Genomic DNA, 23,882 nt, shown 5'->3' with positions numbered 1-23,882 from the left:
TGCCATTTCGGCGTTCGCCTATTAATGTGTGGAGGAACGGCATTTTAATCTTCTACAGTGAAACAATTTCGTACCACCAAATTCAGTATTTCGGCCTTTTCTCTACCATCTTCTGTGGTAGTATGGTCACGTAGTAGACTGAATATATTATTTCGATCCGTTACTAACTTTGCGAGAACCTCTTGGGACATGTGGTCGATAGGAAAAATTTGATTTTGGAATTCGAACACATTCGTGGTTGCCTGATTTGTGTGTGTGTTTGGAAATTAATTCATTCGAAAATATCGAAATTCCATGCAAATTTGTACAAGGCGGGATGATTCCTTTCGTGCACCGCAGGCATGGGCAGCCTTTGGTGGCGAAAGATGTAAATACCAAATTTAAGGCTTTTCTAAATACTTTTAGTTATTATTTCAACTACCACTTCCCCTTAAAAACAAAAAAAAAACATTTCCAATAACAGTAAATCCTCCAAGTGGAGAACCCCAGGTATTATCACCTCAGCAAAAAGAAAAAGAGAACTCTTCAACCTCAGCAAGACCGAATTCGGCAATACTGAAGAATTTAAGAATTACTTTACCAAATATAAAAAAATCTTTAGAAAAGTTAAGGTGGCCAAAAAAACTGCAAAATGATAACCTGCTCAAATAATCAGCTAACAAAAGTAAATGCACGTGGAAAATCATTCATACACACAGTGGCAGAAATCAACAGCTGACAAGTAATATGAACCTAAAAATAAATGGGAAATCAATCACAAACGAAAAGGAAGTAGCAGATGAATTTAACTCATATTTTATTAAAAAATGTTGAAAGTTTCACAGACCACCTTAAAAATAATCACCTCCCAAACTTAGAACAAAACAACTGCACTGACACGCTGTTCTTATTACCAACAACAGAGGGAAAAATAGAAAAAAATTATCCATACAAAAATCAAGAAAAAAAAACCCTCTGCAGTACAAGATCAGATCCCTTGCTTTCTTCTCCATAACTGCAGCAACCTCATAAGTAAACCACTGTCCCACATAATAAACTCTTCATTCCTCAATGGCATATTTTCTAATAAGCTCAAGACCGCAAAAATTACACCCATTCATAAAAAATGAAGTAAAGGTGATATCAGCAATTACAGGCCAATAGCTGTACTCTCAGTATTCAGCAAAATATTTTAATACACTGTGGTAGACAGACTAAATTAATTTCTGAAAAAAAGAAATGCCATGTCACCTGTTCAGTTTTGTTTCCAAGGAGGAAAAACCACAACTGATGCAATACAGCAACTCCTAGATTACACCTTAACACTAGTAGACAAGAAGCTTCCAGCCATAGGCATTTTTCTTGACCTAAAAAAGGCGATATGGTCAATCACAATATACTGCTGCAAAAAATTTATTCCCATGGAATAAGGGGCACTGGCCATGACTGGTTTAAAAGCTACCTGAAAGACAGAAACCAATAAGTCCAAAGGGGAATGCAACCAATCGACTGTACAGTCATCTACCCAAATCACAGAACATGGAGTTCCCCAAGGCTCAGTGTTGGGACCCTTATTATTCTTACTTTATGTAAATGACCTACCCTTAAATTTACACAATAACAGAACCTTCCTCTTTGCTGATGATACCACAATTATGATATCCGACCCAAATGAACATCTTCAAGACGCAATAGACAGGAGCACAGCACAACTAAACTCATGGCTTAATTCAAACGGATTACTCCTAAATATAAAAAAAGAAAGCTGGTGTTACTTTCCACACAGTCCAAAATAAGAACCCACCAGTACCAAATATATCACTGAGCGATGATAAAATCAACTCCAAATTTTTGGCAGTTACCTTTACTGACACACTTACATGGAAAAGTCATATTGATATAACCTGCACCAATTTGAGTAAAGTATGTTTCATGATTAGACAAATAAGGAATATTGTTAATACCAGCACCCTCACATCAATGTACTATGCTCTTTTCCACTCTATACCGAGGTACGGAATTATCTTTTGGGTCCACAGTGCAGAAGCAGTGAGGCTGTTTAAACTCCAAAAAAAGGTAGTTTGAATAATATTATTCTAACAGCAGAAAGAATCATGTAATCCACTGTTCCAGAACCTGAATATATTACGCCTCCCATGTCAGTACATACTGGACCTACTATGTTTTACCAAGAAAAATATTAGCAACTTAGATATAAACTCAAACAGGCACCAACATGATACAAGGTCGAAGAACTCTCTACGAGTAATTTCCCATTCAACAAAACTATACAGTAAAGGTGTCAAGTATATGGGAATAAAACTCTACAATCATCTCCCAATAGCAGTGAAGAACATTACACAAGTGAAGGATTTTAAAGTAAAACTACAGTCACTCCTAATTAAATACTGTCTCTACAGCATACAGGTATTCCTCGAAAACAATCTGCTATAAGGAACTGCTCAACAAAAACATCAGATAATGGATCCCAACTATTGACCTTATGTAACATAACTGAATGTAAGTCTTATTGTTTTAAATGCTAAATTCTGGTACAGAATAAATATAAGACCTAAGTAGATTACACATGTGATATAAATATGTAATCATTTTATAAATTCATAGACATGTACCTCTTCGTATAAATGCCTAACATGTATCAAATGACCTGTCCTGTATCATGATGTACATTTCTCTACAATGTATGATTCAGAGGATCACTTAAGACTCTTAGAGCGTGCGGGTCACCTTGTCACGTGAGTCGACAGCTGCGCTCCTGGCGCATAAAGTCAAATCAATAGCGTCCGTACTCCGTAGTCCGTTATGTTGAGGTTTATGGGTTGATGCACCGACATGAATGGCATCCCTTTGCTGAAACATCAAGCCTCAAAACACACTTTTTTTTTTTTTTGAGAGTACATTCGTTCACCTCATCTTCAGATGTTCACATTTACTTCTTAACTTAACAACAGTTGTCTTTAAAACTTCCGTTGCAAAATTCTCTCCCTCTCTCACACACACACACACACATATATATACCTACGTTTCTACATCACATGATCTGTACTGTATCGTGAAGAATAAATTATCATCAGATCTTATAAGAGATCAGTTCGCTACCAAATAAGAAGGCAGGAACATTGCAGACGATCTACGATTTACGCGACTAAAAATTTGAGAAGTTTTGATAGCAACAGTGCGTCACAGAAGTCTTCTTTCGAAGTGTTTTAAATATGTTTCCTCTGCTGAAACCTAGTGTCCAGTGTTCGGGAGTACACATGAGCATATTGAACGTTAACAGATTAAACAAAGTCCGTATACGATTGCAAGAAAGCAAAAGACGAGGAGTTGCATGACAAATTGTAAACAACTCTGCACGTGTTACCGTATAAGTAATAAGTACTGTCATTTCTTCACGAACTATGCTACATTTCGAGGGACATCAGAGCCCTGCAAGATGATGAGCATTACAACAAATACTCAGTAGAGTTCGCGTCATCAGTTTCTTAGGTAAACCGCGTATGCTGGATTTCTATGAAGTTTCTGGAAATATGCGACCTCTTGTTTCTCGTTAATCGCCGCCCGACAGCGCAGGGTTTCTGTGGAAGTTTTCTACTTCTACGTCCATATTCTGCAATGCACCATGAGGTGCATGCCAGGGGGCAGCCCCATTGTATCATGTACTATGGTTTCTTACCGTTCCATTCACGTCTAATGCGCGGGAAAAATGGCAGCTTTATACATGCTTTTGTGCATGCGCTCATGGGTGTCCACTGAAATTTTTCCTAAGAGGTGGCACAGTTTTAATTTTCCAGTTTTCATATAACTGATTTGCTGAGTTTGAAACGTGTCGTGACCGAAGAACTCAATTTGACAATAAGTACACAAAACTTACTATATCTCTGAAAGTATTGATAGTTATTACTAGCGCAAACAAAATTGACACTCGGCGCGCTGGTTGATGGGAGAGACTGTAAATGGGAAATGCCTGTAAAGTCGATCCCATCAGCAACCGCGCCGAGTGTCAACTTTGTTCGTATCTTTAAGGGAGATTAAGTTTGTGAAAAAACGACAAGTACATCTTTTTGTGGTACTAATATGAATACGAATGCCACCTTTTTGATTCAACGATCTACATCCTCATATGATTAAATACTGCATATCGTATCCAAGGAGTTATGAAATAAAGATGGAAAATTTCCAAAAGCAATTTATTTATGCTCCCACAATGTTACGCTGAGACTGAAAATTCTAAAATATAAGAAAAGTCAGAATGATTGTGAAAATCCTGCCAATTATCAACAAAAATGTCACATTAATACCCCTCCCCCCGTGGAGAAACTGGGAATAATGGGAATAAACTTTTTTAAAAGGCATATTCCACTTTGGCGCTATTTATAATACTTTGTTTGCTTATAAAAGTTCACATTAATGCATTTACTGCATTACTTCTACAATTTCTACTTTTTAGTGTTGACTGGCACAACTGAAGGAGGACAAAATGTGTTTTGAAACCTACATTTTTTTGAATTTGTTGGGTATTGTGTAGGCCAGGGCAAACAGACGATTAAATGAAAGTGGGAAACCTCCCAAACAACCATTGAATTGGCGGACAGGATCAACATTCAGCAGCCTAGTACTACACCAACATAATACTCATCTCTCAAGTTTGTCACATTATTGAGCAGCACGCCAATTGTTATGCAGAATTCGTAGATCTTTGAGTCTGTATGGTGCTGTGTTGCACCCATAAGCTTTGAGAATGTCCCAATCCTGGAGAGCACATGTTGTCTCCCTTGAAATTTCACAGTTTTTCTCTGTCTTCTAACACAGAAAAGGCATTTTCTTTTATCGGCTGAAATGCTTGGGATTAAGTACAGAGGCACACATTTACAACATAGTGTTGCCCTGCTTCTTCCAAATGAATTATAACAACTCTGTCATATTAAACTGAATGCAGAATCAGGAAGCCATCATGAGTTTCCTCTTTCCTCAATACTGTCACGTTTCTGTTGTGCGTCAAGGGGAGGTGCATCCTTACGGAAACTGGACACGGATGACTGGCACATCTATTGCTACCTGGGTGCTGGATCGGGTCCTTTCTGGGGTTTGGTAAGGGGTAGAAGAGGAAATGATGAAAAATGAAGTCCCATAATCCTTGACAGAGTGTAGGGGGACTATGTGGGAGACCTGCACCGCTGCGCTAGGCGAGGTCCTGGTGGAGGTGGTTTGCCATTGCCTTCCTTCGACAATAATAGGGATGAACGATGATGTTGATGAAGACGACACAACAACACCCAGCCATCACGAGGCAGGTGAAAATCCCTAATCGAAACAGGGATCCTGTGCTCAGGAAGTGAGAACGCTACTGCGAGACCATGAAGAAGAAGAAGAAGAAGAGGAAGCAAGAGAAAATGATTGAAGTCATTATCTTGGCACAATTCTGTATAAAGGTTCTTATTCACCTTAACTTCAGATCAGCACCAAAACTGCAACTGAACCAAGGTTCAAATGGTTCAAATGGCTCTGAGCACTATGGGACTCAACTGCTGAGGTCATTAGTCCCCTAGACCTTAGAACTAGTTAAACCTAACTAACCTAAGGACATCACAAACATCCACGCCCGAGGCAGGATTCGAACCTGCGACTGTAGCGGTCTTGCGGTTCCAGACTGCAGCGCCTTTAACCGCACGGCCACTTCGGCCGGCAACTGAACCAAGGAATTGGCATAATTTCCAAAGAACAGAGTGACAACTAGGAAGGGTTTAATGTCCCATCGACATCGAATTCATTTGAGATGGAAGTGACAACTAAGAAAAGCAGCAGCATTTCTCATTGCAGCTGTCAGTGTTAAACGTACAGTTTGGTTGGATTGCAGACAATGGTTGTTATAAACCTGAGAGAATTCTATAATGAATAAAAAAATCTGTACCCCCTATGGCGTCCGCCCCCCCCCCCCCCTCCTCCCACATGTGGACACTTATGTGCATTGTCATTGGTTTTATCTAGACTTTGTGGTCCTTACAGAAGCAATACATGAGGTATAGCAATATATTCTTAAAATCCTCGCATAATACTGGTCCTTGAAACTTTTTAAGTAACCTTTTACGAGGATATTTAGCAAAGTCTGCCTGCCAATTCAGGTTTTTTCAACATCTTCATAATACTCTCCCGAGGGTTAAATGAATCTATGACCATTTGTGCTGCCCTTCATTGTATTTGTTCAATATCTTCGTTAGTCCTCTTTTGTATGGTTCCCATACATGGAGCAATATTCTAGGATCATTTAATCGAATGTAGTATAAATAATCTGTTTCCCAGTATCCTGCTACTAAACTAAAATCCAACGCCTGTGTTACATGTGACTGAACCTATGTGATTAATCTCTTTCATATCCCCACAATTTTCTAGAAGCAGATATTTTTATGAACTCAGATTCCAATAGTGACTGACTGATCTTGACTAGGGTTTTCACATTTTGTAAAGGGCACAATTTTATGTTTCTGAATGTTTGTAGGAAGTTCCCAATCTTTGCACCATTTTCAAATCTTAGCAGTATTTGCCTATATACTCGCCATAAATTATGCAATGGGTTTTTATCAAAGTGGCTAGTGTGGGTCTACTTTTGTAATAACAAAAATTATTGCATTAAAGTAATCAGGGTGACTGATGAAAAACTGAAATATTTCATGAACAGCTACTGCTAGCTATGTAAATGAAATTTAAAAAAACTGTTTTATGCATAAAAAGTTAAATTGGTGTAACATTTAACTGTCAGAAAGGCTTCTTTCGAATCAGGTACTACATTTAGCACATTCCGAGAATAGAAGATGTTAGAAAGACAAATGAGTTCATCTCTCCAAGGCTTAGCCATTTTGCATAAAAACATTGTACTGGTGTGATACTTGATTCTTAAAACAGTTTCCTTCAAATGAAGTACTAAATTCAGGACATTTAGAGAACAGAAGACTCTAGGAAAGCAAATGAGGTGCCAACAAGATCACACTTTCTTAACAAAACCTGAAAATACAGAAAAAACTTGAGGAAAAACGCAGTCAAATATTTTGTAAAATGATTTGTCTAAAATTGAAACACGAAATAGGTTAGTGAAACATTTGATGTGGCTTTGAATGCTCAAAATCATGTTTATCAAATGAGGAATATAAAATGTTTTTCTAATCTATTTTATTTCTTACTTTGAGACAAGTCATTCCTCAAAACATTTGACCATTTTTTGAATTTTCTTGTATTCCCACACATCTATTTATACAAGTTGACTGATCCCAGTATTGACTCATTGATCTTGTAATAATATAGTAGGACCAACTATATTTTTATGTGTTTCGTACAGTGGATAATTTTACATTTCTAACATTTAAAGCAAGTTCCCAGTCTTTTCATCACTTTCAAATCTTATCGGTATCTGCCTAAATATTTGTGCATTTTTTCTGATAGTAGTTCACTGTTGGTAAAAACATCATTTGCAGAAAGTCTGAGGTTACGATTAATATTGTCTGCCAGTTCATTAATGTACAACATGAACTACAAGGGAGGCTCATGACATTCAACTTGACTGCTGAAACTAAAATCATTGTTTGATTCAACTGCTTCCTGGTAGATCCAAACTGGCTTAGGACCAGAAATTCAGTCTGGGACCTTGACTTTCACAGCCAAGGTTCTTACTGACTGAGCTACCCATGCACAACTGACAGTCCACGTTCACAGTTTCCATTCTGTCAGTACCACTATACTTCTTTCCAAACTCATATTAGCTCTCCAGCACAAGTCTCTGGATAGAACCCTGGAAGAAAGCACATTGTGGCGAAAGTGGCTTGCCTGGATATGAAATCAGAATATCATCAGACTCCTGTTGCATCCCAAGGCAGGTGGAAAACTGCTTTTTTAGTGCCCTTCAAGGTATGTGAGGTTCTGAGGATGCCTTTTAGTTTAAGAAATGCATCTGCGGCATTTCAGTGCAAACCTTTTGGTAAGGGATTTTATTGTATTTTCTAGAACAATTGTGTAACATGCTGAACAGCTAAGAAATGTGTTGTCATGATTACAAGGAGCACATTTTAGTCTGAGGGTTGAGAAATGTTCTCTTGCAGAATTGCAGGTTCATTGCCAGGTCATATTGTCAGTTCAACAGGGGTAAATCCTGATACATGATTAACAGAAACAGTAGACATTTTTCCTGTGATGCACTGGACGTGAAGGAATGCAGAGTTTTTTTAGCCTTGTACATTGTTTTGCCAAGGATTATGCTATGGCATTGGGGAGCAAAATAACTGATGATGGTCGAAGTAGAGAGGATATAAAATGTAGACTGGCAATGGCAAGGAAAGCGTTTCTGAAGAAGAGAAATTTGTTAACATCGAGCATAGATTTAAGTGTCAGGAAGTCGTTTATGAAAGTATTTGTATGGAGTGTAGCCATGTATGGAAGTGAAACATGGACGATAAATAGTTTGGACAAGAAGAGAATAGAAGCTTTCGAAATGTGGTGCTACAGAAGCATGCTGAAGATAAGGTGGGTAGATCACATAACTAATGAGGAGGTATTGAATAGAATTGGGGAGAAGAGGAGTTTGTGGCACAACTTGACAAGAAGAAGGGACCGGTTGGTAGGACATGTTCTGAGGCATTAAGGGATCACTAAATTAGCATTGGAGGGCAGTGTGGAGGGTAAAAATCGTAGAGGGAGACCAAGAGATGAATACACTAAGCAGATTCAGAAGGATGTAGGTTGCAGTAAGTACTGGGAGATGAAGAAGCTTGCACAGGATAGAGTAGCATGGAGAGCTGCATCAAACCAGTCTCAGGACTGAAGACAACAACAATAACAACAACATGCTATGGCAACCAAACCATTAACAAAACTGTGAAAAAAGTAATAACATTTGAGTGGACTACAGAACGCGAGACTGCAATGCTATGGGCCAATAGCAAGTCCTCCATTGCTGCTATACCCCAATTTCGACAAACCTTTTATACTGTCATGTGATGCAATAGATTTTGCTGTGGAACGCATGGAAGTCCGGAGCAAAATTTTGAAGAGAAAACAATCACTTATGCCTCACACCAACTTCATAAGGCAGTAGTTAACTATAGTATAACTGAGAAAGAATTGCTGTTTCCAGCTGGTTATTTCAGATGGTACATGCAGGTAGAAAGTTCTTAGTGGTAACTGATCATGCTGCCCTTTTGTGGCTATTGAACCTGAAGGAACCCAGTAGTCGTTTGATGCAATGAGCTTTGAAACTGGCTGAATATGATTATGACATGCATCATAAATTGGGAAACTTCATAAAAAGGCATAAAAAAATCTGTGTACTGCAAAAGGATGATAAATTTGTTAATTGTGTGATATGTATGCACACAAGAACTCTTATTTCCTTCTCTTTTTAATGATTGTAGATGTTTACCAAGAACCAGTCATAATGTGAATGTTCACCCTAACCTCACTAATAGAATTAGAACTATTTTGCTTAACTGTAGCTTAGGTTTGTTTGCTTGGGTTTGATAATGACATTTTAATTATGTGTGACTAAATGACTATTATTTTGTGAAAAACTGTTGCCTACTGCCACTTTAGTGAAGTAGAGTTCTAAATCAATTTACCTTCAGCAGTGCTATAACAGTTAGTTGGTCCAGTATTCTCGTTTGGTGTCCTCCTAGTCTAATAAGTAATACAAACAAAGAACCAATCATATTTTCCCATTCCATCCTTGTAGTATTCTCCGATACTACTTTGGTTCACTCACTTAAGACAGTTACACATGAAGTTTTCAGCCAAAGCCTTCTTCAGAAAAGAAGATGCACACACACCTCGTGCACAAACGACCGCTATCCCCAGCTGCTCCGACCAGAATGGCAGTTGGAGTTGTCAGAGATAGCAGTCATGTGTGCATAAGTTGTGCTTACTTGTGTGAAGAAGACTGGTCAAAAGCTAAAATGTGTAACACCCTTTTTGTTGTGCCTTTCTGCAACTCATCATGTCATCTTTCCTAACATGCTATAATTATTGACTAGTGATGAAAGCCCTTTCTAAGACCTACATTTAGTATACGGTGCACCTTCCCACAGTCTATAAGGCTGTTATGAGGGAGTGACTAACACACTTTTTATAAATTTAAGAGTCATCACTCCTGTGACAGGGGTAATTGTTGTACCAGTTGTCACCCACTGGGGTGACACTGAATTTTAAAAGTTACTTTTCCTTTGTTCATGGGACTGTTCCTCCAATTTGAGTTCCAGATATAGCCTACATTGCTGGCTAAGGCATAGTTCACATGGTTGGATACTGCTGGAAAGGCACACCAGCAAGTGTTGCCTGCAGCAAGAAATCAATAGGAACCTTGAGAAGACATCACAGGCAGAGCTTGGTTTGCAGACTACTGGCTCTCTTTCTCTGCCTACAGCCTCTGACCCAATAATACACATCTTTTCTCACTCCTCCATAATTTAGTCAGAATGGCCCTTCCATGTCAGTGGTAGTCTGAACACCTCCCTTAGGCATGCCCTGTGTATGGCATATCATGAATTACAGTATGTTCTCTATTTAGCAAATTACCATGTACTTATTTGAAAACTCATAAATCCTTCCCTCGCCCACCTGCATGACACTTTGTTGCATCCCCCTAGTTTTGGGCTGTGCTCATCAGTTGTTCTTCAGCTTGCTGCTTGTTGTCACTGAATGTTTTCCTTATCTCTGCCTGAAATTTGTCCCAGCTCTTGAGCATATCCTCATTGTTCTCAAACAACTGCTTGGGTGTATTACCCAAGGAAGTGTAGATGTTCACAAGACATATCATGCCATTCTTCCATTTGTATTTTGTGACACAGCTGAACACCGTTAAGCCATTTTGCTGGATCCTACCTAGTGCCTCCCAAAACCACTGCTGTATTTCCGATGTGCTTCTAACTGTCTGACCCTTCTGCATCCATTGATAACTTTCCTGTTTCCATTGTAGGAGGAATGTACTGTTTGTATTTAGATTCCTGCCCATGATGCTGAAGAGTTTTTGATAGCCACAGTGATGATGATGTCTGAGATAGACATCTATAGAATCTGTAATCGAGTACCACATATAATAAATCTCATCAACAAAAACTAACAACCAATGATGAAATCATGTTTAATAAGCACACATGAAAGTAATGATGAAGCTGAATTGCCTGTCACAGTGGAAAATGACCCTATTTATACATAAGTAGAATGTTTTTTGTAAATCACCATACTCCACAAATAACTATTCACTAACAATCCATGAAAACGAAACGTTCTTTGTGATTGGTGCAGTACAGCTGTAGGTGGATGCACAGGACTCTCTATGTGGAAATGTAACTGCACACATCTAATAGAAATGAGATCCTTGGTACTTACATTAAATGTTTTGGAAACTGCAACTCCCAAACGGTATATTCATAATGAATCAAAATTCAGAGGATATTTGAAATAAAACACAAGCAATAAGTGACTGCAGAGTGATGGTGTACATGCAGCTCCAGTGGCACACACTCTCTTCTGTTACCAGAAACTCAGTGTTTGTCAAAATAGGTCAATGAAGAGATGTCAAACAAAGTGAAAACCTGAGAGTAACTTCCAGTATAGCTCAGCAACATCAAAGAGAGCTGTTTTGGAATGAGAATGAGTTCAAATGTGGCAGAGTGATCGGTCTCCAAGAAAGGGGTTTGCCACAACCCTGTACACCAACAGCCCCTGTCAATTGCTACCTCTCCCAACATCTTACCAATTCCAAACCCACTATGTCATTTCTTACACACACATGTGAAATTTTACCTAATATGGAGAAAGGTCCACACGTGTGTAGGACCAGTGGGCAGAAGAGACTCACATGCAACAAGTATCGGGTATTGGACTATGTTATATGACCACAGTTGGGATCATCACCACATTGTGCACTTGGCTGTAATGGAGCATACAGTTTCTTCTAGTGCTGCCTCACTGTTGTAGCACTGCATCAAGTATGGTGATGTTTGCATTAATAGTTCCATGGTACTTCAATGGCTTTTGTTTTCATTTTTCAGAACTGCAAATATTTTAGCTGCTTGTGACCTATACTCTAGAGAGTACAATTGAGTAAATAGTTTTTAGTCCTGTTCCTCAAAACCTCTATACATTGAGAGCATCTTTGGAAGAGACAAGGTATTTACTTCTTACAGAGCTTAGACACAGCACCACACAACAATGTCTATGTTGTAATGCTGCTCAGGGTGATTAGACTTAGTATTGGCATTACTTGTGGTACACCAAATTATAGCATTGAAGAAATTCTTTGTGAAACCAAGTTACATCCGTACCATTCACAGAGACTCTGTGATTATTCTGTTGGATTTCAGACTTTACACAGTATGTAGACAATGTGTACCAGACTAATGGTATATACTTCTCACTGATGAATACTGTTGCAATATAAATTGGATACGTAAGCAAGATCTTCAACCACTCCCATCTAATCACTCCCTAGTTATCTTCCTGGAATTCATTACCTCCAGGTTGGTACCACTGTCCTGTACTAGGTTCCTTTCAAATAACACATACCTCTCAACAAAGGAATGGACATTAATGGCCCACAAATTGTTGTGATGAACAGCAATGATTGCTTGACAGGAGGTATTTGCCATCACTCTGAGTTATCCATCTGCAAGCTCTGCCACAGTGATCCCATCCCAGAAACTCAGCAAGACGGTCATTTTCTACTCAGATCCTTCACCCCATCCTAGAACCTTTGAATCCACATCCTTTCTCAACACAACTACCCCCCCCCCCCCCCACACGCACACACTAACACACTAAACACACCACTCTGCTCCTATGGGAAGAATCTTAGCTCTTGTTGACCAACATCTTCAACCCATTTTCTTGCAGTCTAGCTTCCCATAGCATAGACACAAACCACTTCCTTCATTTTCTCCCAACAATCTCCACCCCATTAATACTTGCATCCCAATCCATTACTGTTGATGCCACCAACCTATACACCAACAACCCTATAGCCTGTCACCTTGCCCCTGTCAATCTCCATCTCTCCCAACATCCTACAAACTCCAGACCAACCATCTCATTCCTTAAGCACTAAATGAAACTATATTCTTACTCATAAACTCCATCCTTACTCATAAACTACATCTTCACTCATAAACTATTTCCTCCCTCATGACAACTTCTCCTTTGAGTAGAAGATATACAAACAAATTTGTGGCATGGCCATGGGCATCTGCATGGCTTTCCCCTATGCCAACCTGTCCTTGGTCCATCTAAAGGAAACATTTCCAGCCAGAGCCAAAATCACTTTTCTATTTCAGTTACATTGGTAATATCTTTGCGATCTGAACCCAGTGCCGAGATACTCAGTCTTCATTTCTCCACAGTCTTAACATCTTCTCTCCCATCTGCTTCACACGTTTCTCCTGAGACCAAGGTCTGCTGTTCTTGGATGTTAACCTCCACCTCTCAGATTATGCCATTAAAAAATCTGTACACTTCAGTATTACTAACCATCAAACATACTTTTAGTTTGTTAGATTCCGTACCGAAGTGTCTCTCTCACACAGTCTGACTACCCTTGGATTGTGTCTCTCTCTCTCTCTCACAGTCTGACCACCCTTGGATTGTGTATCTGCAGTGATGAGAGATATTGTGCCCAGTATACTGAAGGTCATACTGAGGCCTTCACATATAGGCATACCCTCAAAACCTGGTCTGCAGACAGATTTCCCAGTTCATATCCACAAAGGCTTCTCATCCTCTGACCACACTCTTGAATTAGCCACAAAGGAGCACTACTCGTCATCACCCAATATCAACATGGACTGTAACAACACACCAAATCCTTCATCAGAGCTTTGACTGCTTATCATCATGCTGAAAACGAGAAATATACTATTCACAATCCTTCCCACCCCTCCCAGTCTGTGAAATATTATGGACCATCATTATGCCTCAGCTACTCCTAACCTCTTGTCTTGTGGGTCATACATCTGCAGAAGACTCCAGTGCAAGACCTGCCCTATGCATCCATCCAGCACATACTGTTTCTGTTCCATCACAGGCATGTCATGTCGTATCAGAGGTAAGGCTGTCTTGGAAAACAGTCATATCTTTGGTATAGCCTTTTATGTGGACATGATCACCAACCAACTGTTCAGCCAAATTAATGATCGCTGTCAAACCGTGGCTGAGAATAGGGTTGACCATCCAGCGGCATAAAACACCACTGAGCACACTATGCATAATTTCAGTGGCTGATTCACAACTTGTGCCATCCCTCTTCCCCTGTCCCAGCTTCTCTAAGTTACACAGATGGAATTGTTCTTACAACACATCCTTCAATCCCATAATCCTAACCTCAGCTATCTCCCGATCTCCACCCTTGCCAATCATTCTACAATTGTACCTTCCTCTCCACAGTCTCCCTCGTCTACCTTCTCTTCCCAGTCCACTCCTACATGTCACTGCATGCCCCGGGGAACTCCTCTTGCTGCAGCAGAGAAAGCTGGTGTCACATTCTGATCCTATTCACTTGCTGCACCTCCCTCCCAGCTATGTCATCCAACCCTCCAATCTTCCCTCCCTCCGACTCACTCACTACTTCCATCTCCTCTTACCCATTCCACCCACACAACTCCCTGTCCAGTCAAGCTAGACTGCCAGCATGACATACTCAATTTGGACAATGAAGGAAGGAGGGTAGGAAGCAAGGAAGAAAGAAAGGAAGATTACAGTCTAACGTCCTGCGAGCATTGAGGTCAATAGAGATGGAGCACAAGCTCAAAATGATTAGAGGATGGGGAGTGAAATTGGCTGAGCCATTTCAATGGAATCATCTCAGCAGTTGCCTGGAGTAATTTTGGGAATTCATGGAAAACACAAATCTGGATGGTCAGACATGGATTTGAACCATTTTCCTTCTGAATGTGAGTCCAGTGTACTAATCACTGCACCATCTGGTTTAGTGTCAGGATAGTGTTCTCATACAAGTTTATGTATGTTGATATGTGTATCCTTTTAGCTCTGAAGGAGGATTCATCCAAAAGCTTATTTATGTGACTACTGACCACTTATTGCTTCAACTACACGATGTGTTGTTACGTTTATTCCTTACATTATTTAAATACATAGCAATCAAGGTAATCAGGTATGGGTTAATGTAAAGCCCAATGAGTTGGTTATGAGGAGTATTCAACTAATTTTTGTACTGGCCACTTAGGAAAACACAAAGAAATGATTACTTAGTAGGCCAGTCAGTTTCATCTCCCAGTTAACTTGAATGGTGAATTCTGGAATTTACGATTGATCCCACATTTTTATGACACATAAGTGAGCTTAACTTAATTGGGCTCCGTCTCACATATCATTCATGTTACTGATTGATCTTAATCAATTTGAGCCTCAAATTGGTTTCATAAAGTATTATTCTTTGGACAGTATTTTTACCTGGACTGACCCAACTTGATTTTTACCATTGTGTGATACTGAAACTTCTGGTTGTTAACTGTGGTTAGAAATTGCTGCCATAGCCTTTGTATTGCAGAAAGTCAGCAGTTAAATAAATACTTCTAAAGAGTCTAACCTGCCTCCAATCTGTCAAAGGCACTCCATCACATGTCCTCTAATAGATAATGCTGATACCACTCTCACACTATACCAAGTGGAATTTTAATCACAACCATTTAAATTGCCTGCTGCGTGCTGATGACTGAAGGAGACCTGGGAACCACTGGTCTGTCTGTGTAAGCTACCCATAACACTACTGCGGTAACAAAGCACTCAACTTTCAAATCGACTGCTGGGTTGTGATTGTTTTTAAGAATTTTGCCTAATTCATTGAAACCAGCACATAAAGAACAAAGAACTCTCGAGAAGGTATTGTCCATGCATGTAGATCCAAAAATTATTGCAGAGAGCTATTGAAAAGCTCACTAGACAGTCATATTCATATTAGTGGAATTTTTACACTATTTCTAGGTTCTAGCTATACATTTTTCATGTATTTTTTCACCACCATTTCTGTCTCTCAATCTATTGACACACCTCCCACAGTTATCTGCAAGATGGCATAACAATTCCGCTGTGTGCACTCATACCCACACTGACCATTTTCATCTAAAAGGAACCACATTATGAGATCTGTCACTCGACAAATGCATTCATATAATCTTTATTATTTTTCATTGTGACATAGTAGCAATGAATTTCTGCAAAGTAATTTATCTACCTGTCAGGAGCAAAGTACACTAAATTACCTTTTAGACCATTTTCCACAAGTCTTTTTATCAGCAGGATAACATAAAAAATTGGCATTGTTCCCGTATAATTTATTTTACTGCATGTATTTAAATAGAATAGGTTGCCACTCACCATGCAGAGGACCCACTAAGAGGCAGACAGGCACAGTGAAAATTACTGGTAAACATTGTTCAGCTAGCAGACTAAGTCCTTCATCGGGTGGATTTCATTCCAGATTTTCCATTGTGTTTATTCTAGTAAAAAGTAAAATATTATCTATGTTAATGAATTACTCATAAAGGAAACAGGAGGAATTACAGCTCCTTTGCATGATTGTAAGGAAGGGGTTGGGTAGGGAGAAGTATATATGATAATAGTAATACTGTTCTCAATTGAAAATACATTGGACTGAACAATCTTGGCAGATTAAAAACTTGATAGCAATCAGATCTCCTCCCATCTCAGTCAATACCTTTCCTGCTGAACAATTCAAGCATATACTTACACTAAGCCTCATATTACACAGGGCTCTCTCAAGACTTTCAAATTACGCTGCTATAATCTGTGAGGGAGTTTCATAGAAGAGTAATTTAGACAGGTCCTACATGTTGAATCCAGAGCACTGACGAATTCGGTGAGGACGGATTCATACTGGAACAAAATTATCGGACTGTAATGAAGTCATTGCCCCCATATCCCTTTTTCTCAGATGGTAGTTTTGTAGTGTCACATACACAGCTTTTGTGAGGTTCAGAGGAAGTAGTATTCAGAGAATGAAGTCTTGCATTGCTCCAAATGGTGCCATAAGTACCCAACTCATAGGGGACAGCTCATCAGAGGCAGATGTTGCACACTGTTTTAATCTTCCGAGATAGTTTAATTCAGTAGCAACTACAGAAAGTGACTACAATATACGATGATTAGTGTAGATGAAAACTGGGAGCTCTTGTATGATGTTCCATTAGTTGGAAGCACTTGCTCATGTATGTATTATGCTCAAAAATTATGGACAGTAAATAACACAACAAATATGAAAACCAGTATATTTTGCTGCAACTCCATGACATAAATATACAAAAAATTCCAGGCTGTAAATTAATCATGTTTATTGTACAGTACTTGGAAGTCAAACAGGACCCAGGTGGTGCAGCAATAAGCTTTAATAATTTTTTAACTACTTCTTTACATGCATGTATATCGGCTCTGTGACTGCCTACTTAGCAGCCATATTTTACATGCAGGTGTTGCATAACAAATTATTAATGCGAGTTCCTACTTAACAGCAACTTTATCTGTATCTGTAAATGGGTGAAGAATAATACATCACTGAAGGAAGAAAAAGGAAGATCAGAGTTAAATGACTCCTTGGTGACAATCATTAGATCTTGCACACTGACACATGTAGGTAAATGGTAGGAGAGAAAATTGGTTGTGTCTTTTTCACAACAACTAACCTGGCATTCCACTCAAGTGATTTAATGAAACCACAGAAACATTTATCTGTGTAAATGAACAAATTTAAATCCCGCTCCTTTCAAATATGAGTCCAGTGCCATTACTACCTGCACCTCCTCTCATGGTAACATACTAAAGATAATTCTACATCGAAATTTAAGTCAGCTGAAACTGTCTTCACAGAGGAAGAAAAGAAAATTTACAGCACCATGCATCCCTCAGAGAATAACGATCAGCATATATCAACTTTTTCCTTGATGTTTCCATGTAAAGCCTAAACAATTATATCTTATGTTAAGTTCATACTTGTCATATGAGTTATCTGTATAATATCACTGTTAACCTATAAGACTGATCATTCTGCTAAAAAAAGGGAGGGGGGAATATGGACAGCATGCACAGTCACAATACGAGGGGCATTTGAAAAGTCCTTGCAAAAATAAAAACTACTTACGTGTTTGGGGTAAACCTTTTTTATTTTTTGACATAGTCTCCTTTTAGACTTATACACTTCATCCAATGCCGTTCCAATTTGTTGATCCCTTCTGGATAATAGGAATTGTCCAAGTCTGCAAAAAGGCTGTTAGTTGCTGCAATCACCTCCTCGTTTCAATAAAATCTTTGTCCCACCAGCCATTTCTTCAAATTGGGGAACAAATAGTAGCCTGAGGGAGTCAAGTCTGGAGAATTGGGGGGATGCGAAACAAGTTGGAATCCTATTTCCATTAATTCTGCGACCACAACTTCTGAGGTGTGTGCTGGTGCATTGTCATGATGGAAAAGGACTTTTTTGCTGTCCAATCGCCGGTGTTTTTCTTGCAGTTCGGTTTTCAAATGGTCCAACAACAATGAATAATATGCACCTGTAATAGTTTTACCCTTTTCCAGATAGTCAATGAGGATTACCCCTTGTGAATCCCTAAAGACAGTCGCCATAATCTTTCTGGCCAAAGGAATGGTCTTCGCCTTTTTTGGTGCAGATTCTCCCTTGGTATCCCATTGTTTAGATTGTTAATTGGTCTCAGGAGTATACTAATATATCCATGTTTCATCCATAGTGACGAAAAGACACTTAAAGTCCTGCGGATTCTTCCTGAACAGCTGCAAACCATCCTTGCAACACTTCACATGATTCCGTTTTTGGTCAAGCATGAGCAATCATGGAACCCATCTTGCGGATAGCTTTTTCATGTCCAAATGTTTATGCAAAATATTATGTACCCATTCATTCGAGATTCCCACAGCACTTGCAATCTCACGCACCTTAACTCTTCTGTCTTCCATCACCATATCATGGATTTTATCAATGATTTCTGGAGTCGTAACCTTCACAGGGCGTCCAGAATGTTCAGCATCACTTGTGCCCTTATGGACACACTGAAAATTTTGAAACCACTTATAAACTATTCTAATCGAAGGTGCAGACTCACCTTAATGTTTATCAAGCTTCTCTTTAGTCCCCTGAGGCATTTCGCCTTTCATAAAGTAATGTTTAATCACCACATGAAATTCTTTTCTGTTCATTCGTTGACAATCACTTGACTTCCTTCATTCATACGAATGCCAAACACAAAGAAATACACCAATATGGCTGAAACTTGGTGTGCATTCTTTCCAAAGATGCTACTAACTAAACATGACCTCAATACACGCCGGTGGTGCCATCTCTCAGACTTTGCAGGGACTTTTCAAACGCCCGTCGTACAGCTCCTCGCTCATGGCACATGCAATTCTGCATGGCTTATGAATGGCATGTATTGAATGAAACTGTCTAAAAACATGTGACATAATGAAATATCTTTTTATGTCACAGGGAGATGTGAAGCCATTCAAGGAGAACCAAATATATGAAGAGCTACAGGAACAATGTTTGAAAAATGGCTGTAATTTTGAAGACCCTGAGTTCCCAGCATGTGCATCTTCACTGGCAGTAGCTACACGTGGCTTGAATATTGAATGGAAAAGGCCCAAGGTGTGTAGGTACTGTATTATAAATGTACAGACTGTTTTATTTAACCAACATTTGATGATTCATTCACATTTTTGCCTTCCAACGAAACTTCTGAAATTTCTCATTTATGTCTGAATTCTGGTTCAGAATCCCACCACATTGAATTTTATGTTTAGTTCAGTAAGATGAAATATTAGTATTATTCACCATAGATTTTGGGTGTCATATTTCCCAGTGACAAGGTTTGTAATGAGAAAGCATGTTGTAGAATGTCATTGGTGTTTTGTTATTAATTTATGCTGCATAATTATCAGTTCCTACTTTTTGTGATCTAAATTATCAATGGCTATATAGTACTGTTTAAGAGACATACCTTATTGCTTCTGTAATATTCTGACAGAAAAAAATTACAACACCAAGGAGTTGTGTGACATGAACAAAAGTTGATAGATATGTGTCAACAACAATGTCTGTTCAAATTTTGCATCGGTTGCATAAGAGTGGCACTAGTAGTGCCACTATGAGGATGCATATCAGGTTTGTCAGGTTTGCTTTAAATACGTGCTGTAGTGGTCATGAGCATTAGTTACCTATGAGTTTGGACAAGGTGAGTTGATGTTAGAAAAGAATGCCTTTCAAGTGACAAAGACACCATTATTAATACCTACTGAGTTTGAATGAGGCTGTGTAATAGGGCTGTTGAGAAGTTGGATGTTCCTTCTGTGATTGGCAGAAAGACTTGGCAGGAATGTAGCCACTGCACATGATCGCTAGCAGTGGTGGTCATGAGAATGGTTCATGACAAGGCCAGACTCTGGACAGCCATGTGGCACTTCTGAGAGGCTAGACCATCGTGTTCAGGATATGGCTCTGTCAAATCGTACTGAATCTGCAGCTGAAATTTGAGCAGCATTTGTCACCACAGTGACACAACAAACTGTTACAAACTGGGTACTTTAAGAGAGCTCTGAGCCAGAGGGCCTGTAGTGTGCAAACCACCACCATTTGCGACTTCAGTGCTGTCAAGTGAGAGCTCATTGGAGGGCAGGGTGGAGGTCTGTTGTGTTTCCTGATAAAAGCTGTTTCTGCCTCAGTGCCAGTGACGTACATTGACATCTACATCTATGTGATTACTCTGCTATTCACAATACAGTACCTGGCAGAGTGCCATCACACAATTGTGCATTAGCGACCTTAGCTGCTGAGTTGTATGACTAGTATTAGTTATTGAAAAAGTTATTATTACTTTTAACAAACAAATTCAGAATAACAATTCAAAAGAAAAAAAGGAAGAAAGAGAGTCTTTTGCAACTCTATAGGGCTGTTACCTCCATTTTATTGTGGTGCCCTGACTGAAACAGAAATCTTGCTTAACTATAGTTTATTTCTTGATATATACTTATCTAGGTTAATAAAAAATAATTACATAATACCTAGAAGTAAATCATTATCTGGTTAATGTTTGATCTGTTACTTAGAAAAGTAATTTCAATGCTCTCACATTTCAGGACATTACGAATGGTGCAGTATTTTTGATGGATGCTTCACCATCTGATGTAATTCAAGGTGACCTGGGTAAGAACCTCTCCTTTTTTCTGTTGTGAACCTTACTCCACACAATTATGTGTGTATACAACAATGGATGCACAAATGCTACAGACATAATGAAAAAAAGAAACAATCATTTTGAAGTACTTTTGAGACGTGAAACAAATGAAATTCCTCATTATGATTCAGATGAATTGGTATTAGCACCTGAAAGTATGATTTTTAATTTTATTCAATTTTGATGAAGCTAACTTCCTTGTTGTTAGTTTCCATTTTCAGTAATAAAGATACTAGAATGTGAAACACAATCACTATAACCACTAATCATGTTGTATGTATTCTCATGTACCAACTCCATGATTAAAATGCAACATCGTACAATTCAGAAAGCCATTTAATTTTAGTACCAGTCATTACCTGCGGGTTCCAACAGTCTACTGAAGTACATCGGACGATCTTGCTCTATTAACATGCAATATATTGACAAGGGAAAATCTAGGATGGAATGTAACAATATTATGAGAAGGAAAGTTGCCACTCACCATGAGTAGCAACTTTCCTTCTCATAATATGTTGACAAGTATGCGCACAGGTGAAATAATGTCTCATTTGATTTAAATTTTAATACCCATAGAGTTTGACAGTATTGGTGTGTATACAAACGTGCAAATAATAAGCGATAGCTTATACGTAGGTAGGTAAACTAGAACATAACTGGGAAAGCAACTCACTTTAATGAAAGTATTGTGCTATGTCTGAATGACAAGACTATCCACTGATGAATAATTTCATTGAATATATCCATCAAACATTGTGGAAAACTCTCATATGTTGTGAATGTTACCCAGAAATGGAACACACAAAATGGAATGTAATGTGTACATGAGGACAGATCGCTGATTATGAAATATGAGAGGCACTAAGTGAGTGGACACGTATATAAAATGGATGAAACATTGCTTAGCTTTTGAATAGTGCCATTTAGAGCTAGCATCCTCTATACCCCTACCTCAATCCCTCCCCACTCACCCCCCTCCCCCCTCTTTGCTATCCCTCACTCCTTGTCTGTGATCCTTGAGAAGATAGGAAAGATAGAAACAGGTCTGTAGTTTTCTATCTTCAATGGTAAGAAAAACTTCCTCATGTTAAGAGTCTATTAATTTCAGTAGAAAGAGGTCTGGATATGTTATCAGTGCAGACTTCAGGATGTTCACATTTGGCACACTGTATTCCGTAGATTTAGAATTTTGTAATGCCTCTATTATGCTTTTTATTTCATTGCTGTCAGTTAAGATGATGTACATGCTGTATGCATAAGAACTACCCTTACAGTTATATTAATGGTTATTGAAATTATTGATTGATTTACCACCAGAAGAAAAATATTCATTAAAGATATCTGCAATATGTTGGTGGCATTCTATCATTGTACCACTGTGGTTTGTTATGAGGTCATAAATGAAATTATCCTTTCTTACTCAGAGGCTGTTTATGACATTCCAAACAATAGCAGCAGGTGTCTTTCTCGGGTTCTTCGGCTGATGTTCATTTGATAATTTTTCTCACTTTTGCCACCAGCAATGGGCAATGAAGCTTTGACAATGCTAGCCATTTGTGCTGGTGTAACATCAGAAAAATCATCAAACAAATGTCATCCAAAGAACCAGAGACAGAAGCCAAAAGGCAATTTGTCAACTGGCTACGAAAGCCTCAATAATTTTATACTAGCAGTGTCATTGCTTCCATCATTTAATGTGTGAGCTGCGTATTTACTTCTTGAGTGTACTAGCAAGTCCTTATAAATTTATAATGTTTACTGAATACTTCTTTCAGCTGAACATTCTCTCAGTTTATAATGTTTACTGAATACTTCTTTCAGCTGAACAATCTCTCGGCCATGTAACATTTTGCATTGGAACAGTTGTACGTTTTTCCTTGCTTGAACAACTTCATTGTTTATATAGGCACTTCCATGAACAATTTGATTGTTTTTCACTGTTATGTTTCTCACTGGTCATGTGACATCAATATAGTGCAAGATGTCACTAGCAAAATTTTCACAAGTGTAACAATTTATTTCAAACCATGTTGCATTTCCTAACAAATGATAGGGTTTTTGATATGATCATCATATATTTTCTGTACTTTGCAATCTGAGCTTATCCTAGCACAAAAAATGTTCAAAAAGCTTTTCAGTGAGTCATTTGATAGTAATGATGTCCAAACTATGTCAGAGCAGTATACTACTACCATGATTACCCATGATGGTACTGACTCTTGTAGTTTTCATGGTAGATACAATATCACAGCATTGTTTTTGTGTACATCTAAGACACAATTACTTTATCTTCCTATAAAATGACTGAGAACATACCACTCACAGTCAAGGTGAGTCAGAGACACACACTATCGAAACTCAACAAGATTTGTAGCCAAAATTTTGGATGATGAAGTAGTGACATCCTGCATGTACAGTTAAGAAATGGCGGAACTTGATGGCATTCATCTTTTATTTTAGCTTCATGATTATGTACTGCTCTGCCTATTTTGGTTTTAATCTCAATGCCTGACTTGCAGTTTGCCTTGGGAATGATGTGAGCTTTCATTGCTGAACTATTACTTACGAAGAGTATTCTTGAGTTTTACAAACAATTTCTTTTTTGTGTGTAATTTGTCATTAGTATATCATGTATTGTAA

At 38.6% G+C, this 23,882-nt stretch overlaps 1 protein-coding gene across 1 annotated transcript in view; it reads left to right on the top strand.

Annotated features, from left to right (window-relative positions):
- The window catches only part of LOC124776955 (calpain-11-like), a 205,493-nt gene that overhangs the window by 140,074 nt on the left and 41,537 nt on the right, over positions 1-23,882 (top strand). Inside the window, exons 2-3 of the mRNA XM_047252188.1 lie at positions 19,499-19,657; positions 21,145-21,211. Of these exons, the coding sequence (XP_047108144.1) occupies positions 19,499-19,657; positions 21,145-21,211 (226 nt within the window). The remainder of the gene's footprint in view (positions 1-19,498; positions 19,658-21,144; positions 21,212-23,882) is intronic.

This window comes from Schistocerca piceifrons, chromosome 2 (assembly GCF_021461385.2).
Source record: "Schistocerca piceifrons isolate TAMUIC-IGC-003096 chromosome 2, iqSchPice1.1, whole genome shotgun sequence".
Classification (NCBI taxonomy): Eukaryota; Metazoa; Arthropoda; class Insecta; order Orthoptera; family Acrididae; genus Schistocerca; species Schistocerca piceifrons.
Note: the sequence above shows the minus strand (reverse complement) of the source record. Positions and strands in the feature narration are given on the sequence as shown.